Raw genomic sequence first — 25,051 nt, forward strand, 5'->3', positions numbered from 1 at the left:
TTTCGATTTTATTTGTGGAAAGAGTATGAAAGCGTTGGTGCTCATAGTGAAAATGCTTTCGCGACGAGCGTGCACGCACACACTCTCCCTTGCTACATGTACTATGAGCATTTGTGTGCCTGTGTGCGAAGCTCTTGCTGCCAGTAGCAATTTTAAATCCCAGCATTTGCATTTGGTCGATCTTGTGAAGTGCTCACATACATACATACGTACATATGTATGTACATATATACATTTGATTGTGTGTACGCATGGGCTGCGATGCTTACAATTATGGGAGATCACTTGTAGAAGCATTTCTATGCCTATGTGATTTCATATGTGCGTGTGTGTATGGGCATGTGTGCTTGGGAGATGAACATTGGCGTGTGCCTGCCTCAACTTAGAATGATGTGAACGATTTTGGGCTTTTGTAGCTTTATTGACTAGCTAAAGCGACAAGTGCATGTGTGTAGTATATTGACTGGCGAGTAACTCGCGCTTATATTTAAGCACCTGATTTCATTTCAATGAATGCATTTTTTTTAATACTTGATATGCACTTGTCAATACAGCGTATAAGTTTTTTTACTTGCATGCATGTATGTATATATAATAACAGGTGCAAGGGATTGCTTTCCATTAGCTTAATGAACTTAATCAGGTATTACATATTTTTAAAAAATGCATTCATTGAAATGAAATCAGGTGCTTAAATATAAGCGCGAGTTACTCGCCAGTCAATATACTACACACATGCACTTGTCGCTTTAGCTAGTCAATAAAGCTACAAAAGCCCAAAATCGTTCACATCATTCTAAGTTGAGGCAGGCACACGCCAATGTTCATCTCCCAAGCACACATGCCCATACACACACGCACATATGAAATCACATAGGCATATAAATGCTTCTACAAGTGATCTCCCATAATTGTAAGCATCGCAGCCCATGCGTACACACAATCAAATGTATATATGTACATACATATGTACGTATGTATGTATGTGAGCACTTCACAAGATCGACCAAATGCAAATGCTGGGATTTAAAATTGCTACTGGCAGCAAGAGCTTCGCACACAGGCACACAAATGCTCATAGTACATGTAGCAAGGGAGAGTGTGTGCGTGCACGCTCGTCGCGAAAGCATTTTCACTATGAGCACCAACGCTTTCATACTCTTTCCACAAATAAAATCGAAAACACATATACATATTTTGTACGAGCTTGGCAAACAGTTTGATAAGTTCGGTATACTCTTCACACAGAAGGGAAGGCATGGGTTCTTGCTGCGAAGAAATTTCAATTTTCGTGAGCTGGCAGCTCAGAGCTGCTGCTTGTGCTCACATGCATACACACATATACACATTTGAGAGAGCAAAGAGCATCGAGAGAGAGAGAGAGAGCAAGGGAAACATTGAGCGCAGAGGGATCTTTTGTTCAACCATCGACCATCTGGGTCGAGCGCATAAAGCGAAATGATTGTGCTCTCGCATATTTTTGTAGTCCGACCCCTAAAAGTGATGAGCCGAGCAAATACGAAGTTGACTGGGAGATTACCCTCGAAAATAAGTGTGCAAAACACTTTACACTACGTGTCCGGTCTATGTGCTCTCTGGTTAGTGATAGTACCATATTTTACGTGTATTATTAGTATTTTTGGAGAGTACACTCTGGTTACACTGGAATTAACACAAATATTATTGAAGCGAAAATTGTGGGGAGCGGTTGTGTCGCGTTCTGACTGTCGAAAAGTCAAATTGTGTCAAGCAGATGCCAAAAAGCAAAACTTATTTGCTTTTGCATTATACACTACACAAGCTCGGTCACGATATCCGTTAGAATTAATATTAAGAACACACCATTTGACTGTTTCGCGTCGTTCTCAAACTTCGCTGGATAGATAACAACATAAACAACATTTGTCGGCGTTTTCGGCGTCAGTTTCCTGAAGTAGTTTACAAGCGGTAAGTAAATGCATTATTTATTTTTAATGCTGACGAACAAATTCGTGAGGATCGCAATTCCAATTTGCTTATGTAATGCATATACATACCAAGGCGGCGTCTATAGATGCAAGTTTTTTTATGTTCGGATATGTATGTATGTGTGCATAAGTGTGTATACGAATGTATGTATGTGTATGTAGAAAAATGTTTTGCTTTCGCTTTTGTTTGCTCACGTTTTGTTTATAAACATTGAAACTGTCGGCCATTGCCGCACTGCTGCAAATTCAATTTATTCGTATTACGGCATACGCGTAACATTTTCACTGCAACGTAATTAAACCCGGAGGAGCCTTCCCCTTTGCCACATATTCGCTATATGCCACTTGCCACTTGCCACAAATTCTCGCCCCTATTAAAACTGGCACATTTCGAAGGGCAGAGGAAATTTGTTGTGACGCTTCTGATAAATTGCGCGTTTTTATACCCTGAAGCCATAGATAATGGGAATTTAAGGTATAATGATTTTGTTAAAATGTATGTAACAAGCATGTATGGTCAGGGTCACGGACTGGGTCGACTTGGCTCGACTCATACAACTTTAATAGTGGTCACAAATCCACCCCATACCGTCGAAACTTACTTAAAACTAAAGGGTTTTAAAATACTGAAAAGTTCTGGTTTGGCAAGTACCTACTCGAATGTTATCATCACATTCAGAAGGTCCATCTACAAATAAATTCCCATAACATGTCCTAAAATTCAGTCCAAGCGCAATTGCGCAGTTAGAGGAGCGTGTGCGTGAGTGTGTGTGTGTTGTTGCTTGTGCAGAAAATTAACGAAGAATCATTGGAATATCAGTTCTTCAACAAGTTCAGGGAATTTCGTAGTAGTAGTAACAGAGACACTGAATTACAAATATGTACAATATATTAATATTCTTATGATTTACCCAATCGTACCTTATGGTATTATTAGTAATGCCTAATAATATATTTTGTTAAATATATACATACATATAATTCAGGAATGAAAATAATATTTACATCCGATATTAAAGCTTATTATTATTTGACTATAATACGTATAAGAATGTCCATTCGCTTTTATTTACATTTAGATATATCTCTGTATAATTGTTGTTATTGTAACAAGTGTATGGGAAGTTCAGTGTTCGACATTTCGCACTCTAAATCTGCCTTTTCCATGACACTCTTATTTGCGTGGGTGCGAATACATTAATACCCTACACACATTCACAGCATTGAGAGGTATTATGTCTCGATAGTCATTTATTTGCAACGACACACAATGACGATGTGCCTTAGAATTCTAGCAGCAGATTATTTTGTAATCCTAATGAACGAGCGCGGATATTATTTAATTCCCTGGAATTCCAATACCTTATTAGATACAAATAGCAAATATAAATATAAATATAAATATAAATATAAATATAAATATATAAATGTAAATTGGAAATATATATTATAATAATATTTTACAAATTAAAATATTATTATAATTAACAATAGGGTATTTTGCAATTAAGATCAAAGCACTGTATATTTTTTGCTAGTTGTTTGTGCACATATGTAAATTTGTTTGCTTTATTGAATTTCCTGCCCATGTCTGTTGGCCATCAGCTGGCGTGTCCATCTTGCGTATCGCATCTTTATGTTGAGGAAGGGGTTCCTTCAGCCATGACCGTGACTGGCAGCCTGTAACCCCAAACACCTATCACAATTGCCGCCCTTTGTGCTGGCTTGTGAATTCTAAACACAATGGCGTCCTTGTCTGGAGATGTGGTTCAGCTGTAGTTGTAGTTGTTGTTCTTGCTGCTGGTGCGACTGCCACTGGTTGCTTGAAAATTTTAATTGCTTTGGGCAGCGCGTACAGCGCCCATTGCCTTTCGGTCCTCGCAGTAACAAATTCCCTTAGCAGCACAGAAATCAGAAAATGAAAATTGCTGAGTCGAAACCGACCGAAAGCAGAGAAGCCAGAAGCAATAAATTCTCAAATGCAAATAAAAATCGGCTCTTGTGCAAATATTTTTATATTTTTTGTTGCCTTACTCTCTTTCTGTGTCTCTCTTTTGCTCTCCTTCGCGATTGCTGTGGGCGTTGCCGTAGACATTGCCTCCAAGCAACACACACACACACGCACACGCACACCTAAATCACACACGCACTGTAACAGCACATCTTGCCAAGCTCGACCTTGGTTTCTATAGCGACCTTTGTCTGGCCACGGGACAGTGCCCGTTTGGAAGCCTTTGACTGTCACCAATTTAACTCCCAGACATCGCCTTAACAACTTGTCTTGGCTATCATAAAAATTAGCACAAAATAAAAAAAGCTCTGGCCCTTACGTAAATACTTTTACTTAATTACTTTAAATTCAGTTATTGGTATTCGTCTAGAATCTATGCAAGTACGCCCTCCTTAATTTATTAACTCATTTTCTATCAAAATTATAAAAATATTTTATTCACGTCATAATTACATTATCAACTTTTAGGACTTAGAGATAAATAGGATGAAAAGCGCGTTCAATAGCTTTTCGCGCAGTTGATTAATCAGAGGATGAGCTATTGACATCCTTTGCGCTGCTTTAAAACTCAAAGAAAAAGGTTAGTTCAATTCAGTCAATCAGTCAGCTCAGCAATTTCAGATTCCGAGTTTTATTTTCAAATGCTATTTATATTTATTATAGATTTCATTTTTCACTCGCTGATGTATTACTGATGTATATATATTTTGCTATTAAATTGGCCACGATTCGTATGCCGAATGACACAGATACTATAATTTTGTAATACCAATTTGGTAAAATGAGGGGAAATCGAAAGTTTTGGTAAAGGCGGTCAATGGGCGTATCTCCATGTCTGCATATGTATTCGTACATATGCATATATGTACACAGAGCCTACGTAGTATTTGCATAGTTTGCGTCGATGCTGACGCAAAAAATATGAAGAGTTTTAAAATAAATCAACTCATTGTTCTTGTTTTCATATCAGTTGGGCATTTGAACGCGTCTTTGGCTATTTTTAAATTGCGTTCACTTTGCTCTTACGCTATTTTAAAATACCCTGTAGACATTAATCTTTATACTTATATAGTTGATTCAGTTATTTTATATGTCATTAGCTTGCTATCTAAATCGAAAGTTAATAGAGTTCTAAAAAAATATATTAGATATATTTGTCACGTTTTTAATAGCATTTTGAATGCCCCATACAGAGTATCTGTCAGTCACTCACTCACAACTCGAGTCTTTCGCCATACACTGCTCTTGGCACTTGACGAACTGAGCATGGGCTGGCTCTTTCGTCAATCGGTTAGTTTCGAGACTAAGACTGGGCGACTGCGTTGCAATTGAACAGACGTCAGAGCGAGCGAGTGGAATGGCTCGCTGAGCACAATGGAATCAGTGTGCTGATTGGCATTGTCGACGCCTTGACTTGAGTTGAAGCATACCTAGTTGGGGCATAAATATACTGGCAACACAATGCCTCTTTATGTGTGTACGTCTCAATTAACGATAATAACAACTGTTAATTGTTATCAGTTTAGTCGGTAACTGGGGACAACTTGTCGACATCAGCTGCAACCGGGTTCATTTGGTGCGTCAACGCCGGGCTATCAATGATAAGCGCCGGGCAATGACGACCACTACGGCAATGAATTACGATTTAGCAGAACAGAACGTGCTTAACAAGCGATCCCCAAATTAACCCCTACGCTAATACCCTTGCAGATGGCAAAAATGATGTTTTTTAAGAATGTATAGGCACCTACAAAAAAAAATGTATATATAAATGGTAATTAGAGGAAGTCTATAATTTGAACCGAAAGCAATTCTCTGCTAAATCAAATTTACGATAGACGACTAAACCGTAAAGTTTCTATAATATCAATTATAGAAATGAAAATTGAATGCGCTTATAATGGCGATCCTACTGTGTACCTAAACTAGTTTATGTATTTTAGCTTAACCTCCATGATTTACGATTTCATATATTAAATAAGTTCAAGTTGTTGTTTCGTTATATCATTATAATTTGATATCTATTAATTAAATAAATATCTATCTAAAGGGGCTGATGATTAATTACATTATTAATATCGTGCTTTGTATGCAGAATTATTTTATATTAAATAGTTGACAGTATTCCTTCTACTCCATATTTGTGATAACTCCCTATTCGAATTTGGCAACACATGCCAAATTTGGCTACATTTTGCATAAGTTGATGAAACTATTTTAGCGGCTGCTTTGGCATGTCATCAGTTGTTCCTGACAGCCAGCAACAAAAGGGCCTGTCTGCAAAAATGTGTCAGAAACCCAAGGCTATGCTCGATAACCATCGAAACTTGTGAGCATATCTAGTTGTTAGATGGGGTAGTGGGTGGACGGCTGTCATTTGTGTGGGTCCCGAAATATTCCCCCGAAGCCAGCGCTCAATGTCGGGAGCGTTGAGTCCGATAAAAATTCAATTTTTCAACAAGCGTCTGCTTTCATGTTAAAGATGTTGAATGGAGCAATGACGTATTTACAGGCTATTAATAAATGGTTAAAGCTTCTTCAGAATTATTCTATTTCTTTATTAATTTCCGGAAATCATTAAAAGTACTTTCAGAGTAACTGTACGCTTTGCATTCTTGAAAAGAAACTTCTCTTGTTACTTAACGAAAATCTACGTTGGGATTTTAACAAAATTTGTATAATTTGCGCAGAGACAGCTTTGAATTTGGATTAAAATATGCTTGGCTTTGAGCGGTGCTTTATAATCCCAAAGAGTTTACAGCTTCCTTTTCATACTCGAATAAAATAGTCGAACTGAAGTGATTTTAAATTTTATGCGCTCTTTCCCTCAAATTTATTAAATTTGTTGATAGCAATGCCTTAACCATACGTGAGTTATGACCGCCAGCAGTTGCTGCTTTTGATATGCCGCAATTTTCAATTAATAATTCTCCTACATGCCACTGCTCAGATGCTAAAAGTATATATGCCGTAGTTGCCTTCTATTTACCAACAATCTGAAACCCAGACTGTTGCTGAGAGCGCCAGAGTAAGCTCTCATAACTGTCAAATGTCACATACTCAACTCAAAGGTTGCTTGGCGCATTTAACCCCACAGGTTGTGTCTATTAAAGCTTTGCGCTAAAATATTCTAGGCAGCAAATAAATTGATCATATAACAAATCAAATTATGCGAATCCAATCAATTTAATCAAATTCCCATGTATCAAACTCTGAATTTATAAAGGCTTGAATGCAAAAACTATGAAATTTTAAAATATCATGATTTTGCCTATAACACGTTATCTATATAAATTTTTCAATCAAATTTCATTCCTAACAATAGTTGATCTTATGATTTTAGAATTACAATTATTATAATTACATACTAGGTTTCTATTATTAGGTAATTAATTTGAATAATGTTCATCTATTTGAATACATGGAATGCAGCAATTTTGTTGGATTGCCTGCTTATCGGCGTGTAAACGATTTTATTAACAGCTTGTGCCTGAATGTGTCGGGTAATTACAAAAGCTGCCATTGTCATGACGGGCAAAAGCATTGAGCCAGCAGAAATTGAAGCTGTGCGATTCTGAGGCAGCTCTGAAGCAGCCAATGTTAAAGGTCACAATGCCGCAACAATCCATGCAGCGGAGGCTATTCTATTACACCCGGAGCCACCCAGTCGACCACACACGCTCGATTTACTCGCATGCGGGCGTCATACATAGATACAAATATTGTTTCGTAGGGATGATTGTTAACGTTATATACGTGTAATATATAAATATATACGAGTGTATACATCTTAATGAGTGGGCAGCGTGGGGCCGAACTCGCGATAACTGACGATGCGGGAGGCAACTGTCAAATGGATTAAGGGATTACCTTCAATTAGTCAACCAAATGCGAAAAAGTGTACAACAAAAAAACAACGAAAATATTCTTCAATGAATTAACAACGGGATAGGGTTAAAACTGTGTCTGCTAATTCAGCTGAATGCTTGAATGCAGTGAAAGCATTCCACTGATAAGGAATCTTTGGCATTTGTTGCATGCGACATGCCCACACGGCAATCCACAAGCGGAAGCCTTCCACCCTATTGCGGCTCCGTAGTACATAAAGAAAATTGTGCATACGCAGTGTATACATACGCATGTCTGTGTGCGGGCACACATCCACTTATATGTATTGTGTACATGGTGCATTATGACACAGTGTTCGGTTCACCTTTATAAACAATTACCAAACCGGCTGCCGCCGACAGTTGCAACCAGCTGGGTGGCTGCCTGGCAAGCTGCACGCGTCATATGATGCTCAATTAAATTATATATAGAAGAGTGTTATAAAAAGCATTGCAGACTTTTAGGTGGGCGTTTCGCATACTAGATACATAAATAGCTCGAGCTGTGGGTGTTGCTTGCTTTTGCTGCTGCTTTTGCTTGAAAAGCTTAAGGCTTTACATGAATCATGCATACGCAGGAAGGGAATGTTGTTAATAAAAATAATCTGCCGTCTTGATACATCATTTAAAGCATATTCCATATAATACTGCAACAATTGTGAGTCTAATATAAATAAAATAGATATAACTAATAACTGCATATTTCATCAATTCTTTGCATCTACATCAACTGCAGACAGCTATAAATGTGAGAACATGGATCAGACGCATTGAATGCAGCATAATCCACTTTCAGAAACTTTTAATTAAATATTGAACTGTGCATGCTTCAATAGCAAAAACAAGCCCCCACATGAAACATATATCGAATAAATGTGCGTGGCAAGCGTACGAGCATTCGTGGCACATATGAATACCGTATGCAGGTTCAGTCTCAAATTGGTTGGTTGAAATCAAATTAGATTATCCCACGCATTGGCATTGAAACATGTTCTGTTTTTCTCCTGAAGGTCAGACGAAGGGCAACGGAAATGAGAGACTACTGTGCACTTTCAGTTGCAATTGCACTCATTCTGATTAACTATTAGCAGACACGCTCTCATCAGGACTTGATTGTATTTTCAAGTGAAATCCAATTAAATTAGTTTATAGTCTTATTTAAAGTTCTACGCATTTGCCATAGTTGCAAGAACTTATATACAAAAAAAACAAAAATAGTGATAAAGTTATGCTCTAAACGTGGGCAAAGAATTTATTTAGCTTCGGTAAAGTGCAAAGGTCAAGTGTGACCGAGCTCCTTAGCTCTCACCTGTTGTTGCATTGTCTGCACGGCCATGTTTGATCTATTTTTGTACAATCAGAATATATATATTTTTTTATTTTACAGAAATTCTTTGTATTTGTGTGCCAACGCTTTAGCATACCAAGCTCTGCTAGGTTAACGCCCACTATGCAAACTAGGCGGAGGCTTCTTATAATTTGCTAGGGACCCACTTGATATAATAATGACAGCAATTATGAATGAGTGAAGGTCGCAGGATAACGAGCGTCGGCTAATTCATCATCATGTTGAGTCGCGCTGGACGTTGTTTTGTCTTTATTCGTTTAAATATTTTAAGCCCGGCTTTTTATAGGTATTGCGCCTTTTATAAGAGAACTTTGCGATTATTTTGGCATGCAAACAAATGATGACGTCATCCAGGCAGCCACACAATTTGCATGCAAGCCGCTCGTTTACTAGAGATTCCGCCCATTACCTCCCTTAGTTACTTGCATTTTCTGGTTTCCATTTACCTACCAGTACGCTTACCTTCAGACTACAGTTCAAGCGTATTTCCAGCAGACCCATTCAGTAAAAGGCTCACTGAACGAAACTCAACATAATAATGCATACGTCATGCGAACACAGAGCTTAACTTCCGCACGAGTAAGAAATGTACGTATATGTTTTTATGTGTGTTTGTATATGTTTTTTTAAGCAAATCAATCATCCAGAAATAGATCAACTCGTCGTAGTCGCCAGTGCCATCGACGTTGTCCTCGTTCTTGTGGACACGTTCAGGTCTGTTGCGTCGCTGTCGTCATTTGGGGCTACTGTTTGAATTTGGCCATTGTTTTTATTGTACTTCCTATCGCGCTCGTACTTTGCATCTGTGCGCCACGCTAAGCCAACGAAACGTGGCAACAACAAAAAAACAAAAAAACAAAACAAAACAAAACGCGAAAACAACAACCAGAGCTTTTCACTACGGGCGGTCACCGTGTCTTGTCCAGTGACAAGGATATTAGTACGCTGAGCGTCCTAGAGGCCCGAGTCGCGCACTTTAAAGCCTGCGCTTGACAGTTGCCTTCGCCCTCAACCACGGGAATGTGTCAATTTGGCATAATAGCCCTGTCAATAGCTAGATAGCACATTGCCCATGTTCGTAATTGCATTTAAATTTAATGAAAAACAAACCACAAAAGTGCCAATCTCCAGCACATTTTCAATTAAATTATCCATTTGCAATTGTAGAGAATGAGTTAATGGCAGCTTAGATATGTTAATGGAAGCAAGTCTTAAAAAAGTACGCGACTTCTATACTAAATTTGGCTCAGTAGAAATAAAAGTTTAAATTATTTATAAATAAACAAAAATAGTGATTGAAATCCAATTATCTCTTCTTTTTGCTATGTTTTTCTCTACCGATTGATTGATGACGCACAAACGAGCGAGTTATACAGAATTTAGGTAACTAAAGTCAGTCGATGTGCCGTGATAGATGCTGGTTTGCGATTCGATATTTTATTTTTGTTGACCTTTAAATGTTGGACTTTTTGAAGTGTGTCTGAAAGTGAAGAGAATTTCCTTCATAATTGCAATAAATAAAATAAAATAAAAAAGGTAAAGCAATGGATTTCTTTTTAAATACTAGTAAGACTATATTTTGCCCTGTTTGATATTGTATCATTTTCAAACTCTGAACCCATTAAAAATGGGAATTCTGAATTTAATGCTTTTGCAAAAGTGTGTTTGAGATTTTACTGTGAATTTTAAGTAATTGCGTGATAATTTCATGGTAATTGTGAATATCAAAATGTGGGAAAACACTTTGACTGCCTTGCTGTGAAGAAAACAATAAAATAAAAGTAAGCTAATATTAAGCAAATATATAATCAAGCCACTGTGTAGACGCCTAGATACTTGTTCACTGTCGCTAGACGCTATATAAATAGACGGGCGCTCAGTCTGCAAGGAAGTAAGCATTTTATAGCATACAATTGAGCGCTAATCTAAAACTATGCTCGGCCCAAAATAGTAATCATCATAATAAAAGTGGGTAAAAGTTTCTTGGTTTCGTGTCGGCAAATTGAACCCAGTCGCAGGTGCTGCCGTAAACAACAACAACAATCCCAATAACAGCAGCGCCTATGGCAGGGACGACGTCAAAGGCGACGACAACGAGGACGTCATTGCCCCCATGCCGTAGCTTTGTCGCGCCGACTTTGCTCATTTTCATTCATTCACAAAAATTCGCCAATGCTATTAATCACCCAGCCCCTCATTTAACCTATATTTAGGGTATATAGTATATATAGGATATATATATATATATATATAACAATAAAATCAAGAGCAGTTGTGAATCAACAGTGCGTCACCAAAGCGAGCTCACAGCAGTCGCTATTGATTGCCTTCACGTGGCGATACTTAAGTTTACTTCACTGCCCCAATCCACATTTCCCCTTCTTTGAGTTCTATTTTTTTTTTTTTTTTTTTTTTTTTTTTTTTCACTATTTTTCTTGTATTCTAAATATCTGTAGACACGTCTGTAGCTTTTTGGTCGTAAATATTTTGAGGCACTTGCTCCAACGGTGTTACGTCAATGAGTTTTAGTAGTTAGCAATTAGGCAAATATGGCAATTAATACGTTGCTTAAAAGGATCTGTTTTATTCCTTAAGAGAATTTTTTGTGTGTGGGCAAGCATAACCAAAAAGAGTATCACTAGATAAATTAACATTAGCCCGCAATTATAAAATAAAGGTGCTAATGTTATCCGCTGGCTATAGCCCACAGAAACCTTTATAATGCAAAACGTATTTAGGCAATGATGAAAGGCTAATTGCTGTCCTTAATTTCACTGACTTGGGAAAAAAGAGTCAGGTTTGTTTCTTGGTTAACTTGTCTATTTTCCTTTAAGAGCAGAATATATTTAATTGTTTTAGCAAAAGGCAAATCCTCATTCCACAAGTGAGCAGCGTAATGTGGATATGGATTTTTTCCACTTGCCTTAACATACAGACTTCCGCTTTACTCTGACCTTGAGCAACGGAGATGCCTTTCTCCTCGCACGCATAGTTGGAAATAGTTTGTCGAAACATCTTGCTCCACACTTTACAACTCGTATGCGTACAAGCTTTGTAAATAGTTGAAATACTCACACTGACTTCATTTTCTCTCTCGCTCTCTCTCTATATATTACAGCCCAGCCATGTCCGACACGTCCAAGTCGAATAACAACGCAGCCAGCTCGGCGAGCGCTGATGGGGATGCCGGCAATGTCACACCAACGACGACACTACCACGCAGCAACCATAATAACAATAATAGCAGCAAATTAAAGTCAACGCAGAACAGCAGCGGCGGTGGAAGCATAGACAAACTGTCACCGGATCAGGATATTTATATAAACGCCGCCGACGGTCTGCCCAGTCAGCACCCGACGTTGCCGCCTGAAGCAGACGTGGACACCGATACAGAGCCGGAGGTGGATCCCGATTCGTTTGATGATCTGCCCACGTCGATCATCGTGACCAACATACACTCGGAGGTGTTTGCTAATCCCGAGCTTAAGCACGCCATGGAGGAACTGTTCCGTACCTTCAGCGAGTCGGCCACTTTCCAGTGGCTGCGCAGCTTTCGCCGGCTGCGGGTGAACTATGACAATGCCGTCGCAGCGGCCAATGCGCGCATTAAACTGCACCAATACGAGTTTAACAAAAAGACAGTGATCACCTGCTACTTTGCTCAGCCGGTGACACCTGTTAACAACAAGAATCTACAGCCACCGGCGCCGGTCAAACAGTTCCTTATCTCTCCGCCCGCCTCACCACCAGCCGGCTGGGAGCCGCGCGAGGAAGGTGAGCCGTTGGTAAACCACGATCTGCTCGCTGCATTGGCCAGCTTGACGCCCGGCGAATCCCACGAGCTGCACCCACAGAGTGAGGATCAGCCAGCAATTATTGTGCACACCGCTGTGCTGCCCGAGACCGGCAGCGTAGGCACTGCACTCCAGCCCAAAGCACCGATTGTACAAACCAAATGTCCGGAGCGCGCATAAGCGCCAAACTAAGAGCTTAAAACGGAATGTTTGGCGGCATATGCAAGAGCCAGAGCCAGCGCCAGCGTACCACAACCAATACTGAGCATCTATAGAGAACGAATGAGGACTATGGCAAGCCAGATGACTGGACATTTGGCCATTGAGAATGGGCAGCAGTGTGGGCAGCCTGGCGGTTGAGAGAATTTGTTGTAAATAATTTCTTAAAACAAAATTCGATTGTGATTAATTTACACGTAGCTATGTTTTATATTAAGTACTTGTACTCTCACGTTTGGAGCGTTTCAAGTTTCGGTTTCCCGTTTCCTTATGATTTGCCTCGAGCGTTGCCGTCGAGCATTTACAAACATTAGCTTATCTTAATGTACGCCAAGTGGAGCTGTTAACTCCAATTGATTCTAGATGTGTTTGTTGTTTGCATACGAAATCGCGTTGTCTCTCTCTTGGTGTCTGTTTCTATTTGTATCGATGTGGCTATCCACAATATCTAAATGTACCTTCATGCTAAAAAAGAAATATGTATAACAAAATATGTTTGCAAGTAGCTGCAAAAAATGAACTTTTGCACTCAAGATGACGAAGAAATCGCAAACGGAAATTCGGATATGAATCTATATATCTGTGTATATGTAAATGTTAATCTAATTGTAAGCCACAGAGAACTCGGATATCTATATCTGATATTGAAATACGTATATATGTATACACATTAGCTACAATTCAAAAACAAGTAAATGAAAAATGAAGTTATATTCAAATTCAAAATGAATGTTCTCAATTGTACCTAGTAACCAAATCAAAAACCATTTTAAACAAAAAACAATACAAAGTCCTTTAATTGACGTGAGAAAATGTGAAATATTTGCAATGCGGTCGCCATATTTTTGCCACTTTTGCAGCAATTCGTGAATCCCATCCCAGGCTTTCGTACATGTACTCCTTGTGCGTTTTCTATTGTCCCGAAATGGTTCTGAAGACGGCGACAACCAAATAATTTAATCACACTGAGATATGATTTCTAATTGTTAGTCATTTTAACATAAAACCAAAGAAAAATCGAGTAGGTTCCTTTAAATGTGTGCCCAAAATATAGAATTTACAAATAGCCGTATTTTTAAAAGGATGCAGTACTCCCAGATATTTAATTATAATTATATTTTAGCTGAGAACTGATATACCTGTAACAATACTAACGCATACTTTTAAGCTTGATCCGAATGTCGTTATGGTTAATGAATTTGCTAACCTGGCATTTTCGATCAAATCCCTGTCTGAGAGCTATATTTCTCATGGAATACATTTTCCATCTGATTATCTTACAAGCTTCTTTAGTGCAACTTTTCGGTTCAAATGTAATATGAAAACAGCTTAAAGCACATATTTGAAATAGCAGTGGGATACTGCATCCATTGGCTTGCATGTCTTTGGTCAATAGCTCCAAACAGATGTATTTTATGTAATTTATTAACATGATGAAAGCTAACTAAACAGCGCAAAAGCAGCTGATAGTGGGAGTGCATGTGTGTGTGGGTGTGTGTCAGTATAGATGTGTCTTAGGCTTAACAAAACAAAACAAAAAACAAAACTTTGGCATATCTTATTTACTTTCGATGGTCTTGAGCGGCACCATTTGCTCAGGATCGTCGGGATAAATACTATCCTGGCGTGGCTTCCGGCCAGCACATTGGCTGAACCAGGTATCACCCTTGCCAAAGCGCTCGCCATCCTCAATGGACTCTGGCATTGGCTTGTTCATTGTTTCCGGCAGGAACATAACCCAGAAGCCGGACACTAAGGCAACCACGCCGAACAGCACAGCCGGAATCTTCGGATCAAATGAATCGCCGAGTAGAGTAATCAGGGGTGTCAGAGCGCCAGAGAGACGGGCACACATTGAGCCCAATCCCATGGCTGAGTTGCGCACCACAGTGGGAAACAGCTCCGCCGAGTAGTTGTAGATGACGGCAAAGGATCCAGCAATAAGCAGCTTACCCAGCATCACAATACTCGTGGACAGTGTGGTACCCTGAGCTATGAAGGCGGCCACGATGCAACAGAAGCCGCCACCAAGCATCAGAGTGGAGGTGATGGAGCGACGTCCCAGGCGATCCAGGACAAAAACAATGGTTATATAGCTAGGGAACTCCACCAGACCCATAAGGAACAGTATCAGATAGGGATTGCCATAAAGCTTGCCAGCACTCAGCGATAGGCCATAGTAGACAATTGAGTTAGCGAACCAACAGAGGCACACGTTCAGGGTCTTCATCCGCAAGTTGGGCGTGCGGAAGAGATCCGCGAGACCAGCACTCGACTTCTCCTCAACAGCAGCCTGTTGCTTGGCCTTCTGCACATAGTAGTCCTTGCCTATGGGTATGCCAGAGCCGTTAATGCGTACTCCCTTTGCCACAATGTCCACTGCCTCGGCGGCACGCCCCTGCATCCACAGCCAGCGCGGCGACTCATCCATCAGCCACCAATGGGCCAGAAACAGGCAACCGTGCAAGCCATACACCACCTGCAGCATTTGACGATCCTTGATAATGGCACCCCAGCCGGCAACGAGCATTATGCCACCAGCAAAGACAGCCTGGAAAAAGAAATAATTTGATTTCAAAAATAATTTCTCTGTAGAGTTCAAATCTATTCAATTGTCTTGCAAATTTCACGGTCTAAGCTTTAATTTAATTAGAAGTTTTTGAAACGTATTAATTGGTTTTTTTTTTTTTTTGTTTTTTGCCTTGACCTATATTGTCTCAAAGCTGTGAATTGATTGAGAAATCGGGTTTTTAGATTCAGAATATCTATCTAGAAGATTCATATAGCCAAGTCATTCAATATGATTAGCAAAATTTTGTGCTCACCTGGAAGGTAATGCCGCATACTGTCCGTTTGGTAGCGCCCACCAGCTCCATGGTCAGTACAAAGCCGCATATATAGGCACCAGCGGAGCCCACTATACCTAGGATAAAACGCGCCACCATGACCGAAAAGTATTCCGGGATGAAAGCCACGCCTACGCCGACAAATAGTTGCAGTAGCGCCGACCAGCAAAAGACGGTCTTGCGACCGACCTTATCTGCCAGGCCACCCAACGTAACGGCGCCCGTGAATGTACCCAACATAAAGACTGTTTGAATGATGGCACCCATCCAGCGACGATCGCAAACGAAGTCCCAGTCGATGGTGCGGGATGTCTTATAATACGTTGTATCGTACACATACTTCTCACAGGGTATCTGGCTGTGATCCCCAGCGCTCGCATTGTACATATGACAGGAGTCCAGCTCGCCGGATGGCTTTAATGGAATGGCGTCAAGGATGGCGGTAGAGTTCCATGGCAACTGGGACAGGGTACTGTTATCTACGCCGGCTATAAAGCATCGATGCTCGGGCACTGATGCAACAGTCACCAGGGACAGCATGTGCATACCCGCTGTCAAAGCGGACAGCACTTGCAGGAAAAATTGAGCGAATTGGTATTTGCCGAATTCACCTTAAAGAACAAAAATATAATCAGTCAATATGCGAATCTTAATTAAATAAAATAATAAATACTGTCTAGGACGGAAGTTGATAATGCAATACCATTCTTCCGAATGGCTTATCAGAATATTATTTATCAGAGTAAAAATAAATAGATTATCGACGTACTGATTTGGCCACAATGGAATTCGCTTTTTATCATATAATAATAATGAAACCAAGATACTAGGAAAAAGTAGCCAAAAATCAGTAAAAACTTTCTAAATTATTTTCTTTCTTTTCTGAAACGCAAAGGATATTAAATGTAGAAAATTTCCTTATATTTGCCACTGACTGTTGGGCTCATAATAGAAAGCACTTGTGTTTGCTTTATTTAATTAAACAGATTTCAACAATATTGCAAATAAACACGAAATGAATGAGCTAAGATAAGCAAAGAAGGCGTCTGCCACTTATTTGTTTAATTGAATGCCGATTCAACATGGATTACAATTGCAAATTAGTATTTTATTTGCATGCCATATATTTTTCTTCAGATAAATGCTTTTAAAATGATTGGATTATCCACTTTCATATGTCGTGCATGATATGATATAATCAGCTATGACAACAGAGTTCTTTTTGTTGTCAAATTGGGTTATCAGATATTTTTCGTTGGGCGTAACTGAACGCGTTTAACGGCGCCGATAGAATTGTCGTCACTCGGCAGACTTTGCAATTAAATCAAGTGGAATTTATTCAATTCGATTTCAATTGAATGGCATACAAATGCGCGGTAAACTGTTTGCCAACAGTTGGTTTTGCTTTTCTCTGTTTACTCTTCTCTTTTATGTTTTATGGGAACTATTGGCGTTGATATATTTTTTGCATGCACTGTACTGTGCTGTGCTGTGATCTGGCTTCTCGAGGTCAGGCACTTTGTAAATTTCTTTGGACGTAGCCTAGATATTTGTCACTTGATCGGTCCAATGTTCAATCGACAATAAATTACAATTGATTTGCGGTACCAACTATTCTAGCAATATCAATATTGATGTGTTCAACCAGTTGAGTGGACAAAAAGACAAACAACAGACGAATGCCAGTAAAGTTACAGACAATTCCCAGACGTGATACCATTGTCTAAGAATTTGTAAAACTGCTCAAATGATCGCACTATAAGTGTGAAATTATGTCACAGATCTCGGGCACAAAAAAGTAGTTTTTAATTAATACCAATTCCACACTCCGGCGATCTTTAATTAAATTCAATTGCATAATCAGAAAAACTGCCGACCGTCCGATCGATACGTAATGAAATTGAAAATGAATATGAAATCAAACGGTAGAATGCGAAATCATAACGGATTATCAGAAAATCAGTCCACAGAGCTTTTCATCAGTTTATGGCCGCATTGTGGGCTGTTTCGCCCAGTTTAGTGGAGCCCTGCCCTTAGGCACAATAACGAACACGAATTGTTTATTTTGGTAATCAAACATGACATAAACCATGTATTTGCAATATACTGTCATCATAAATGGAGCAAGGAAATTGTTATTATTGAATAGATAAAAGACCAATACTATTTTGCTCTTTGACTCGCAGTGAAAAAAAAAAGAAACAAAAAACTGTCAACAGAATAAACGAGTTAAAAGCTTATCATCTTCAAATACCCATCAAACATATGCTGATTGACGTATTAATACTTTACTCGACTCTACATTGATGTTAGCTATGCTGTGTGAAAAAATGATAGAAACATTATATTATGTTTCATATAGAGATCAATTGTATTTCTAGTGCGTGCTCACATCATTCAACTAACAAAAAAAAATTGAAATGCCCCTTAGAATTGCTATTGCATTTTAATTTCGTTCTCCATTCTCTTCGGTAACATTTAAAACTTTTTGACATTGATTTAGAACTTATGTTTGCTTTTAATTACACACACTATAACTAAGCCATTGCACAACTGTGAGCCACAAAATGAACAATGCCAAATGTTGCACAAACGAATCGAGTGCATCAACTGTGGTTGGCCCCACTGCAATGTGCGGTTGTATGGATTGTATATGGTTTTCAGTTTGCTGATGGATTTTTCCTCAATCATATGCATATTTAAAAGTTTGTTTAATAATTGCGAGTGTGTTACAGCAAGTAATTGGTATAATCTGTGTGTTGTTGTACATATTCGCTCTAGGTCAGTAGCCACATTATCGAACAAGCGAATCAAAATAAATGTAAATATAAACAAAAGAACATTCTATATATACAAAAATTCAATATACATATATGGAGCCGATGTATGTAAACTTGACCTAGACTACGCCCTGATTCAATTTGGACAGGGAGAACATGTAAATCGCAACAGGTTGCACTGCATTATCATAACAAAGCCCTTTACTATTCATTTTGAATAGTTCGACTAACACTTATATAATTATAATTTACACACCTACATATATAACTCATACAGCACGCTTTCTTAATGTATATATGGGCATATATGTTAAATATAAATGAATTCTATACAGAGCGTTGAGACCTTTGCCCCTCAGAGTCCAACAGAGTTCTTATCAGCGCAAATATGTTTATATACATATTTATATATATAACAAAAGAACTTTTTTTTTTTTTTAGTAAAAGTGAAGGTCATTCAGAATTGCCCAACACATTTGGTAAATATAATATTTTGTATATATATTTCACTACGTTTGAGTCATGTTTTGAATGACAGAGCTAAAAGAAGAACTAGAAAGTCACGGAACGTAGAAACAATTCAGATCTCACCTTCACTAAGAGGTAGAGCTGAGCAAAACAAAAAACAAAATAAATAAATGAAACAATAAGTAAATAATTAAAAGTATAAATATTAGAAGAACATAAATTGAATAACCTGTTTTTGGACTTTCGAATCTTTTGCCGTCATATGTACTTACAATATATGTAGATACAAGATATTAACATATACTTTGACGCGAGGAAAAAGTGGCTAATGCGGTCATTAGTCTCTTACCGGTTGGCATCGAATGATAAAAACTTGTTTTCTACAGACCGGCGTGGGCCGCCTTAAAATTCATATGTTACGATTTGAAGAATTTGCCAAATGCAGTTTACGAACTCTTGCTATTCAATTAACCAATAAATTCATCAATAACAAAAATATAAAACTGATTGAATTCTGTCATTGATAAGCCTTGCCATTTATGGTTATAGGGCTTACACAATGCTTATTAAAGGTTATGTAAGCTTAGAGTAAATTTGAAGCGTAGTTCGCGCGTATTTATAAAAAAAAAAATAATAATAATCTTAATAAATTTGCATTAGTTTACAATGCAATATTTATAATGACTTTTCAACTGCTCGCATTTATCTATAAACGTGTGAATTACCTGAATAAACCGCATCCCATTCTAAAACTTAATAAGCAGCTCATCTGCAACCGCGTGACGATGCGGTCTGAGTACGTTCCCAAAGATATATTTGTAAAGTCTATTTCATATGTATATGTCCAACTGGAAACGATCGATTACTGACGATCGACAATTTTGACTGAGTTGCGTTCTCTATATAGGAAGTTGTAACTAAATGTCAGTCAGTCATATACGACTCTTAACCTTGAGATGATTATTAAATTAGCAAACAGGGGCAATTAAAAGTGTATTAAACTTGACTGGCCGACAATGATAATAAAAAATATGAAAGATTATATGTTTGTACATATATGTATGTATGTAGGTATGCACACAATCGCATGCATATACGAAATCAAAGGGACGAGCAAAATGCGGACATATATCAAAGAGATAACAATATCTCGCATCTGATAATTAAAAGTGACAGCCGGATAACTGAATCTAACATTAATGCATTTTCGACTTGGATAAACGGAAACAACGCGGTCGCCATGCCGGGCACAAGATAAGCGAACGCATTGCTGATATGCGCCCATGATAAGGACGCCACACACTTTGTAACGTTGGCGGAGTGATTGACCTATCTACTCACCCAGTTTGCCCATTAAGTCCTCTAAAACGTAATCCACAGCCATTTTTGCTTAGATTAATAGTGCTATTGTTCAACAATAAATATCGTTCCAGGTAAGAAATAGATTCCCTCTGAATTCAACTCGATAAATCAAGTGGTAGCAATTTGCATCTTCTGTTGGCTTATACTTGATTGCAATACACTTGATGTAAATAAGTTGGGATTTCGATTATCAGAGCCACGAGAGGCGGGACTGAGACCCCAAGCCGTTTGTAACGTGCGCTGGAGATTGGCAAGCGCCGCCGTGCTGGCAAAAAGCTAAATGCGAACTGAATGGGCTTTGAGTACGCGAAATGAGTTTCGAGTCGTGACTGAATAACACTCACATACATATACATGAACATATCATATAAACCCAACAAATACTCGCACACACACAGATAACGAAACGCTCCCGCCGATATGTGTGGAAGAGCTCGACGATTGAGAGTGTGGATCGCGGTATTTGAGTGTTTGCTAAATTTGTTGTGGCCCCCTTTGTTGTTGCTATTCAATTCTGTGACATAATTCTAGATCGATAAGCTTACAAATCAACAGCAGAAGAGGAAGAATGTGTGTGTGTGTGTTATAATTCAGCATCATTTGTTTCCAAGCAGCGTGTGGATCGCAAGATTAGATGTAATTGCAGCTAGTTGCCAAGTCGCTCAGAGCCAAATTTTACATTATAAAAGCTTGAAGGCTCGTCTAAATGAGTATTAGATATGGATTAAGTTACATTTCACGCGACCGAAAAAATAATAACAAAATACATATGTATATACATGATATAATTATATTCTTATTTTTTGCACTTTCGGCATAAATTCCGGTTATTATAATATATTTACAAAATAAAAAGAAAAAGTAAAGTACCTGTAACTTAAGGAATATATTTAATCTTATTTTTATTTTAACTGTTTTCACATGATCATAATGTTAAATGATATTAGGGATCCTTAGCAATTTCAAATGACTCTTTAACATAAACGCTAATTTGAAGTCATATATTTTTTATGCCATGCAAGTAAAAATTGTATTTAAACATTATTTATGTTTATTTCCCAATAACCTTTACATAGCAACCTATTATAAATCAATTCCCATCTAGCAACATTCCTATTTATTTTCAAACATACATATGTATTATATATTTTTATAGCCTTACTAAATTTAATCTTTGATTTTATCAATTTTTAAAGTATTAAATTTTAGCAATGAGTGACCCATCGATATCGGACCCAATGTCCTTTTTATATTTGGACATGCTATCCAGAGTTTTATTAGATGAGGCTGAAGAGGCGGCGAAAGAATTTGATCTAAAAATGGATTTTATACGTGAACAGGAAAGAAATTGCTTGGAGATTGGGAAAGAAGTGAGATATTGACACTGTTGCAAACGAAATCATATTCAGATTTTCGCCAATAATCAATCGTTTTCAGCGTGTTACAGTGGATCTGCTTATTAACAAAATGCAGGAGTGTATCTTTCAAACGGAGCTCGAATTACAGGAGAACGAAGTGCAGTTGGATGAAATGGATAAACTCCTTTCACGATATCAGGCCAACTACATAGATTTCTCAAAGGGTCCCGAGCAGATACCCCTGAGACCTAGCAGTTATCGTACATTCCTGAAGCTACTTATATCGGCGGACCAATCGACTGCGCAATGTAACGACCTAAAAGAGGAACTCAAGGCTTATAACGAAGAAGCCATCGTGCGTTTAGAATCCCCAAATTTGGTGAGAGTATAGAAAACCCATATCTACGAGACAAGATTTAACGTATTTCTATAGGTAACCAGGATAATGGACTACCATTTATCAGCAATAACTGGACTGGAAAAAAAACTGGATAAGCTGCACAAATTGACCAACCAGGTCATTAAAAGCTATAATAAAATATGCAGAAAAGTAAAGATCAATAGCTTAAGTACCAAGTGCACCCGCCACAGAGCCAAGATAATGAAAGACAAACGCTACAATGGACCCCGCCCAACTACAGCTCGTTATAAATTTTGAAAATTAATATTCAATATAACGGTTTATATGATACATATGTATGAATTAGTAGGCAATTAAATGCATTCAAGTTCAACTTTGTTCTTAACATGACGAAGATTATGAAGATATTTGGTTTGTTAATTGTTAGTTCTTAGTTCGAGTCACGGAAGAAGAGCACATCGTCGGCTATAATGCTGGTGCTTGTCTTTTGGTTGCCCTGCTGGTCGGTTATCTCGCCATATGTAATCTTGCCCTGCACCATTGTGCGTTGCCCCTTCTTGAGGTACTCCAGCACAGTTTCACGCAGATTGGGTTTGAAGACAACCACTCGATGCCAGTCGGTGCGTTGCGCCCAGTCTCCATTCTCATATCTGGCGAAAGAAATATTTGTGTTACAGTTACATTATATGTATGTTTATGGGTATGTTACATTTCCACTCACTTGTAATTGGTGTGAGTAGCTACTGAGAAGGTGACCACCGGATGCTCCAGCGAGCCGCGGAGTTGTGGATCTGCACCGACACGCCCCAATATAGTTACCGTGTTGACAGCTATATATTTGAAATTTATAATAGGACCTGTTAATAGATTTATGCAGACCTAGAAATGATTTTCCATATACTTTTTTCAATTTTGGCGGGCGCTGCGGCCGTCGTGCTTGCGGCACCTCGTGCCGGCAGACTCCGAAATCCATTTAGCACTGGCTTAAGCTGTTAATTCATAAATATATGACAATTTACGAACATTTCTTTGTTTAAAGTATTACAGCATTTAACTTACAATGTGTTTAGCTTGTTGCATCATTTTTATGCGTGCTTTATTAACCGGCAATGCGTTTTAATTTTTGCAAACAGCTGTTTGGAAAGGACGCAGCTAACTTAACTCAATTTACTACTGCTTGTGGCGCACTCTGTTGGAAATTTTATGCAACATATCGATATGTCGAAAAGTCTTTTATAAACCCGAGGATTGGTCGTGATATAGTTTTGAATATATTTCAAATGCTAGAATAAAAATGTTAGCTGAAAAAATAATATATAATAAACAATATCATCTCAAGTGATAGTATGCAATAAGTTAATCTACTCTGGTTAATGTCAATGTATTGTTTACTATTTTAGCATACCCAAATATTTTTGCCACCAGTATTCCAATTGGATTGATTTTTCCACTGATGGGATCATAGGCTTACTCTATCGGTTAATTTGGGAACGACTACATGCTCGCTGTACCCAGCTCATTGCTCCAACACCCCGTAAAGGCGCGCTCTGTTGGGCAATTTTTTTAAACAAGCCATAGTACAAAAAACAGTCGACAGTGGCGCTTTGGTTATTTATATTTTTTACAAACTTGATTGTTTTGGTTTTTCTGCCTCAAATAATAGACACCAGAGGCAAAAAGATCTTTTTTGAAAACCTTGAGCACTCATGTAGTTAAAATGCATAGTTATGGTAGCCTGCCTTTAAATTTAAACTTACTAATTTTTTACTTAACAAGTAGTTTATCTAGCAAATTGAAAAAAGGCATATGTGGGTACATATATACATATATGTATGTATATATATTTTTTATACATATATTGTACAAACAATCCATAATTGGATAATAGAATAAGATAATAAACATTTTAATAAACAAAGACATATATTTTACTTTTAGCATATTGCATAGTATAGACTAAAAGTATGTATACAGATGGAAATTCTTGGGTCCATTTGTAGATATGCATACGATCGCAGCGAAGCATTGCTTGACCATTGAACAGGATGTACGATCGCCGATTGACTTCGTTTTACTGCCGAAGCGACATTTACGAGTCGCCATTTTGTGGATCCATTTTGTTTTTGGAAGAGCCGATTAGCCACCAAAGCCCACGGGAGGCCGGCATTGATTTCCACTGAGCAATTCAAGGCATTGCATCCAGCTGAGGTGAATGTGAAACAAAACGGAAGAGCAAATTCGCTATTTTATATATTTTCGTAACGTTTGTCTGTTGTGTGCTGCTGCAGCAGCAGCTTCAGCCTGCTATGCGCAGCAAGAGCAATAGCAATAACAACAACCTAAGCGACAACAACAAAACCAACAACTCTTCGACTTTGCATTCAAATTCAGGCGATGACGACAGCCAACCGACAAAGACGAACAGTCGGGCGGGCGTGCAGATGGGCAGGCGGCAAAGTTGATGTCGATGTCGATATCGGCGTCGGCGTCGGCGTCGGCGTTACTCTTGGTACTGGTGCCGGGCTGCTGCCCAAAGAATATTGCCAACCCGAGCCGCAGCATGAGTCTTGGCGTTATTTGATTTGTGCGTCAGAACAGCCGCTTCGTAGGGTACTACGACAGCTGTAGATAGTCCGTCCCAGATGGGTTT

General features: G+C 38.5%; 4 protein-coding genes across 5 annotated transcripts; 2 read left to right on the forward strand and 2 right to left on the reverse strand.

The window, feature by feature from the left end:
• Positions 1-1,650: 1,650 nt before the first annotated feature.
• Positions 1,651-13,706, forward strand: sra (RRM_RCAN_like domain containing protein Sra). 2 transcript variants are annotated; one of them, XM_089257020.1, is made up of 3 exons: positions 1,651-1,947; positions 12,332-13,215; positions 13,283-13,706. In XM_089257020.1, the coding sequence occupies exon 2, from the start codon at positions 12,339-12,341 to the stop codon at positions 13,185-13,187; it is 849 nt and encodes a 282-aa protein (XP_089113146.1). In that variant the 5' UTR covers positions 1,651-1,947; positions 12,332-12,338; the 3' UTR covers positions 13,188-13,215; positions 13,283-13,706. The 2 variants fall into 2 exon arrangements, with proteins under 2 accessions (XP_089113146.1, XP_089113143.1); XM_089257017.1 differs by having other exon boundaries at positions 1,652-1,947; positions 12,332-13,706.
• Positions 13,393-20,984, reverse strand: LOC108660018 (organic cation transporter protein). The gene is made up of 3 exons (XM_018113227.3): positions 20,662-20,984; positions 16,052-16,683; positions 13,393-15,777 (listed from the first exon to the last, which is right to left on the reverse strand). Exons 1-3 carry the CDS (start codon positions 20,702-20,704, stop codon positions 14,785-14,787), a joined length of 1,668 nt encoding a protein of 555 aa, XP_017968716.1. The 5' UTR covers positions 20,705-20,984; the 3' UTR covers positions 13,393-14,784.
• An 813-nt stretch (positions 20,985-21,797) lies between these two features.
• LOC108649159 (uncharacterized) lies at positions 21,798-22,795 on the forward strand. Its single transcript, XM_089265654.1, has 3 exons — positions 21,798-22,052; positions 22,120-22,419; positions 22,474-22,795. Exons 1-3 carry the CDS (start codon positions 21,894-21,896, stop codon positions 22,696-22,698), a joined length of 684 nt encoding a protein of 227 aa, XP_089121780.1. The 5' UTR covers positions 21,798-21,893; the 3' UTR covers positions 22,699-22,795.
• On the reverse strand, positions 22,702-23,597 carry mtSSB (mitochondrial single stranded DNA-binding protein). Its single transcript, XM_018098175.3, has 4 exons — positions 23,461-23,597; positions 23,303-23,390; positions 23,123-23,231; positions 22,702-23,051 (listed from the first exon to the last, which is right to left on the reverse strand). Exons 1-4 carry the CDS (start codon positions 23,482-23,484, stop codon positions 22,832-22,834), a joined length of 441 nt encoding a protein of 146 aa, XP_017953664.1. The 5' UTR covers positions 23,485-23,597; the 3' UTR covers positions 22,702-22,831.
• Positions 23,598-25,051: the final 1,454 nt, after the last annotated feature.

The sequence above is a fragment of the Drosophila navojoa genome, chromosome 2 (assembly GCF_054131105.1).
Source record: "Drosophila navojoa isolate 15081-1374.11 chromosome 2, UAZ_NAV_1.0, whole genome shotgun sequence".
NCBI classification, from domain to species: Eukaryota; Metazoa; Arthropoda; class Insecta; order Diptera; family Drosophilidae; genus Drosophila; species Drosophila navojoa.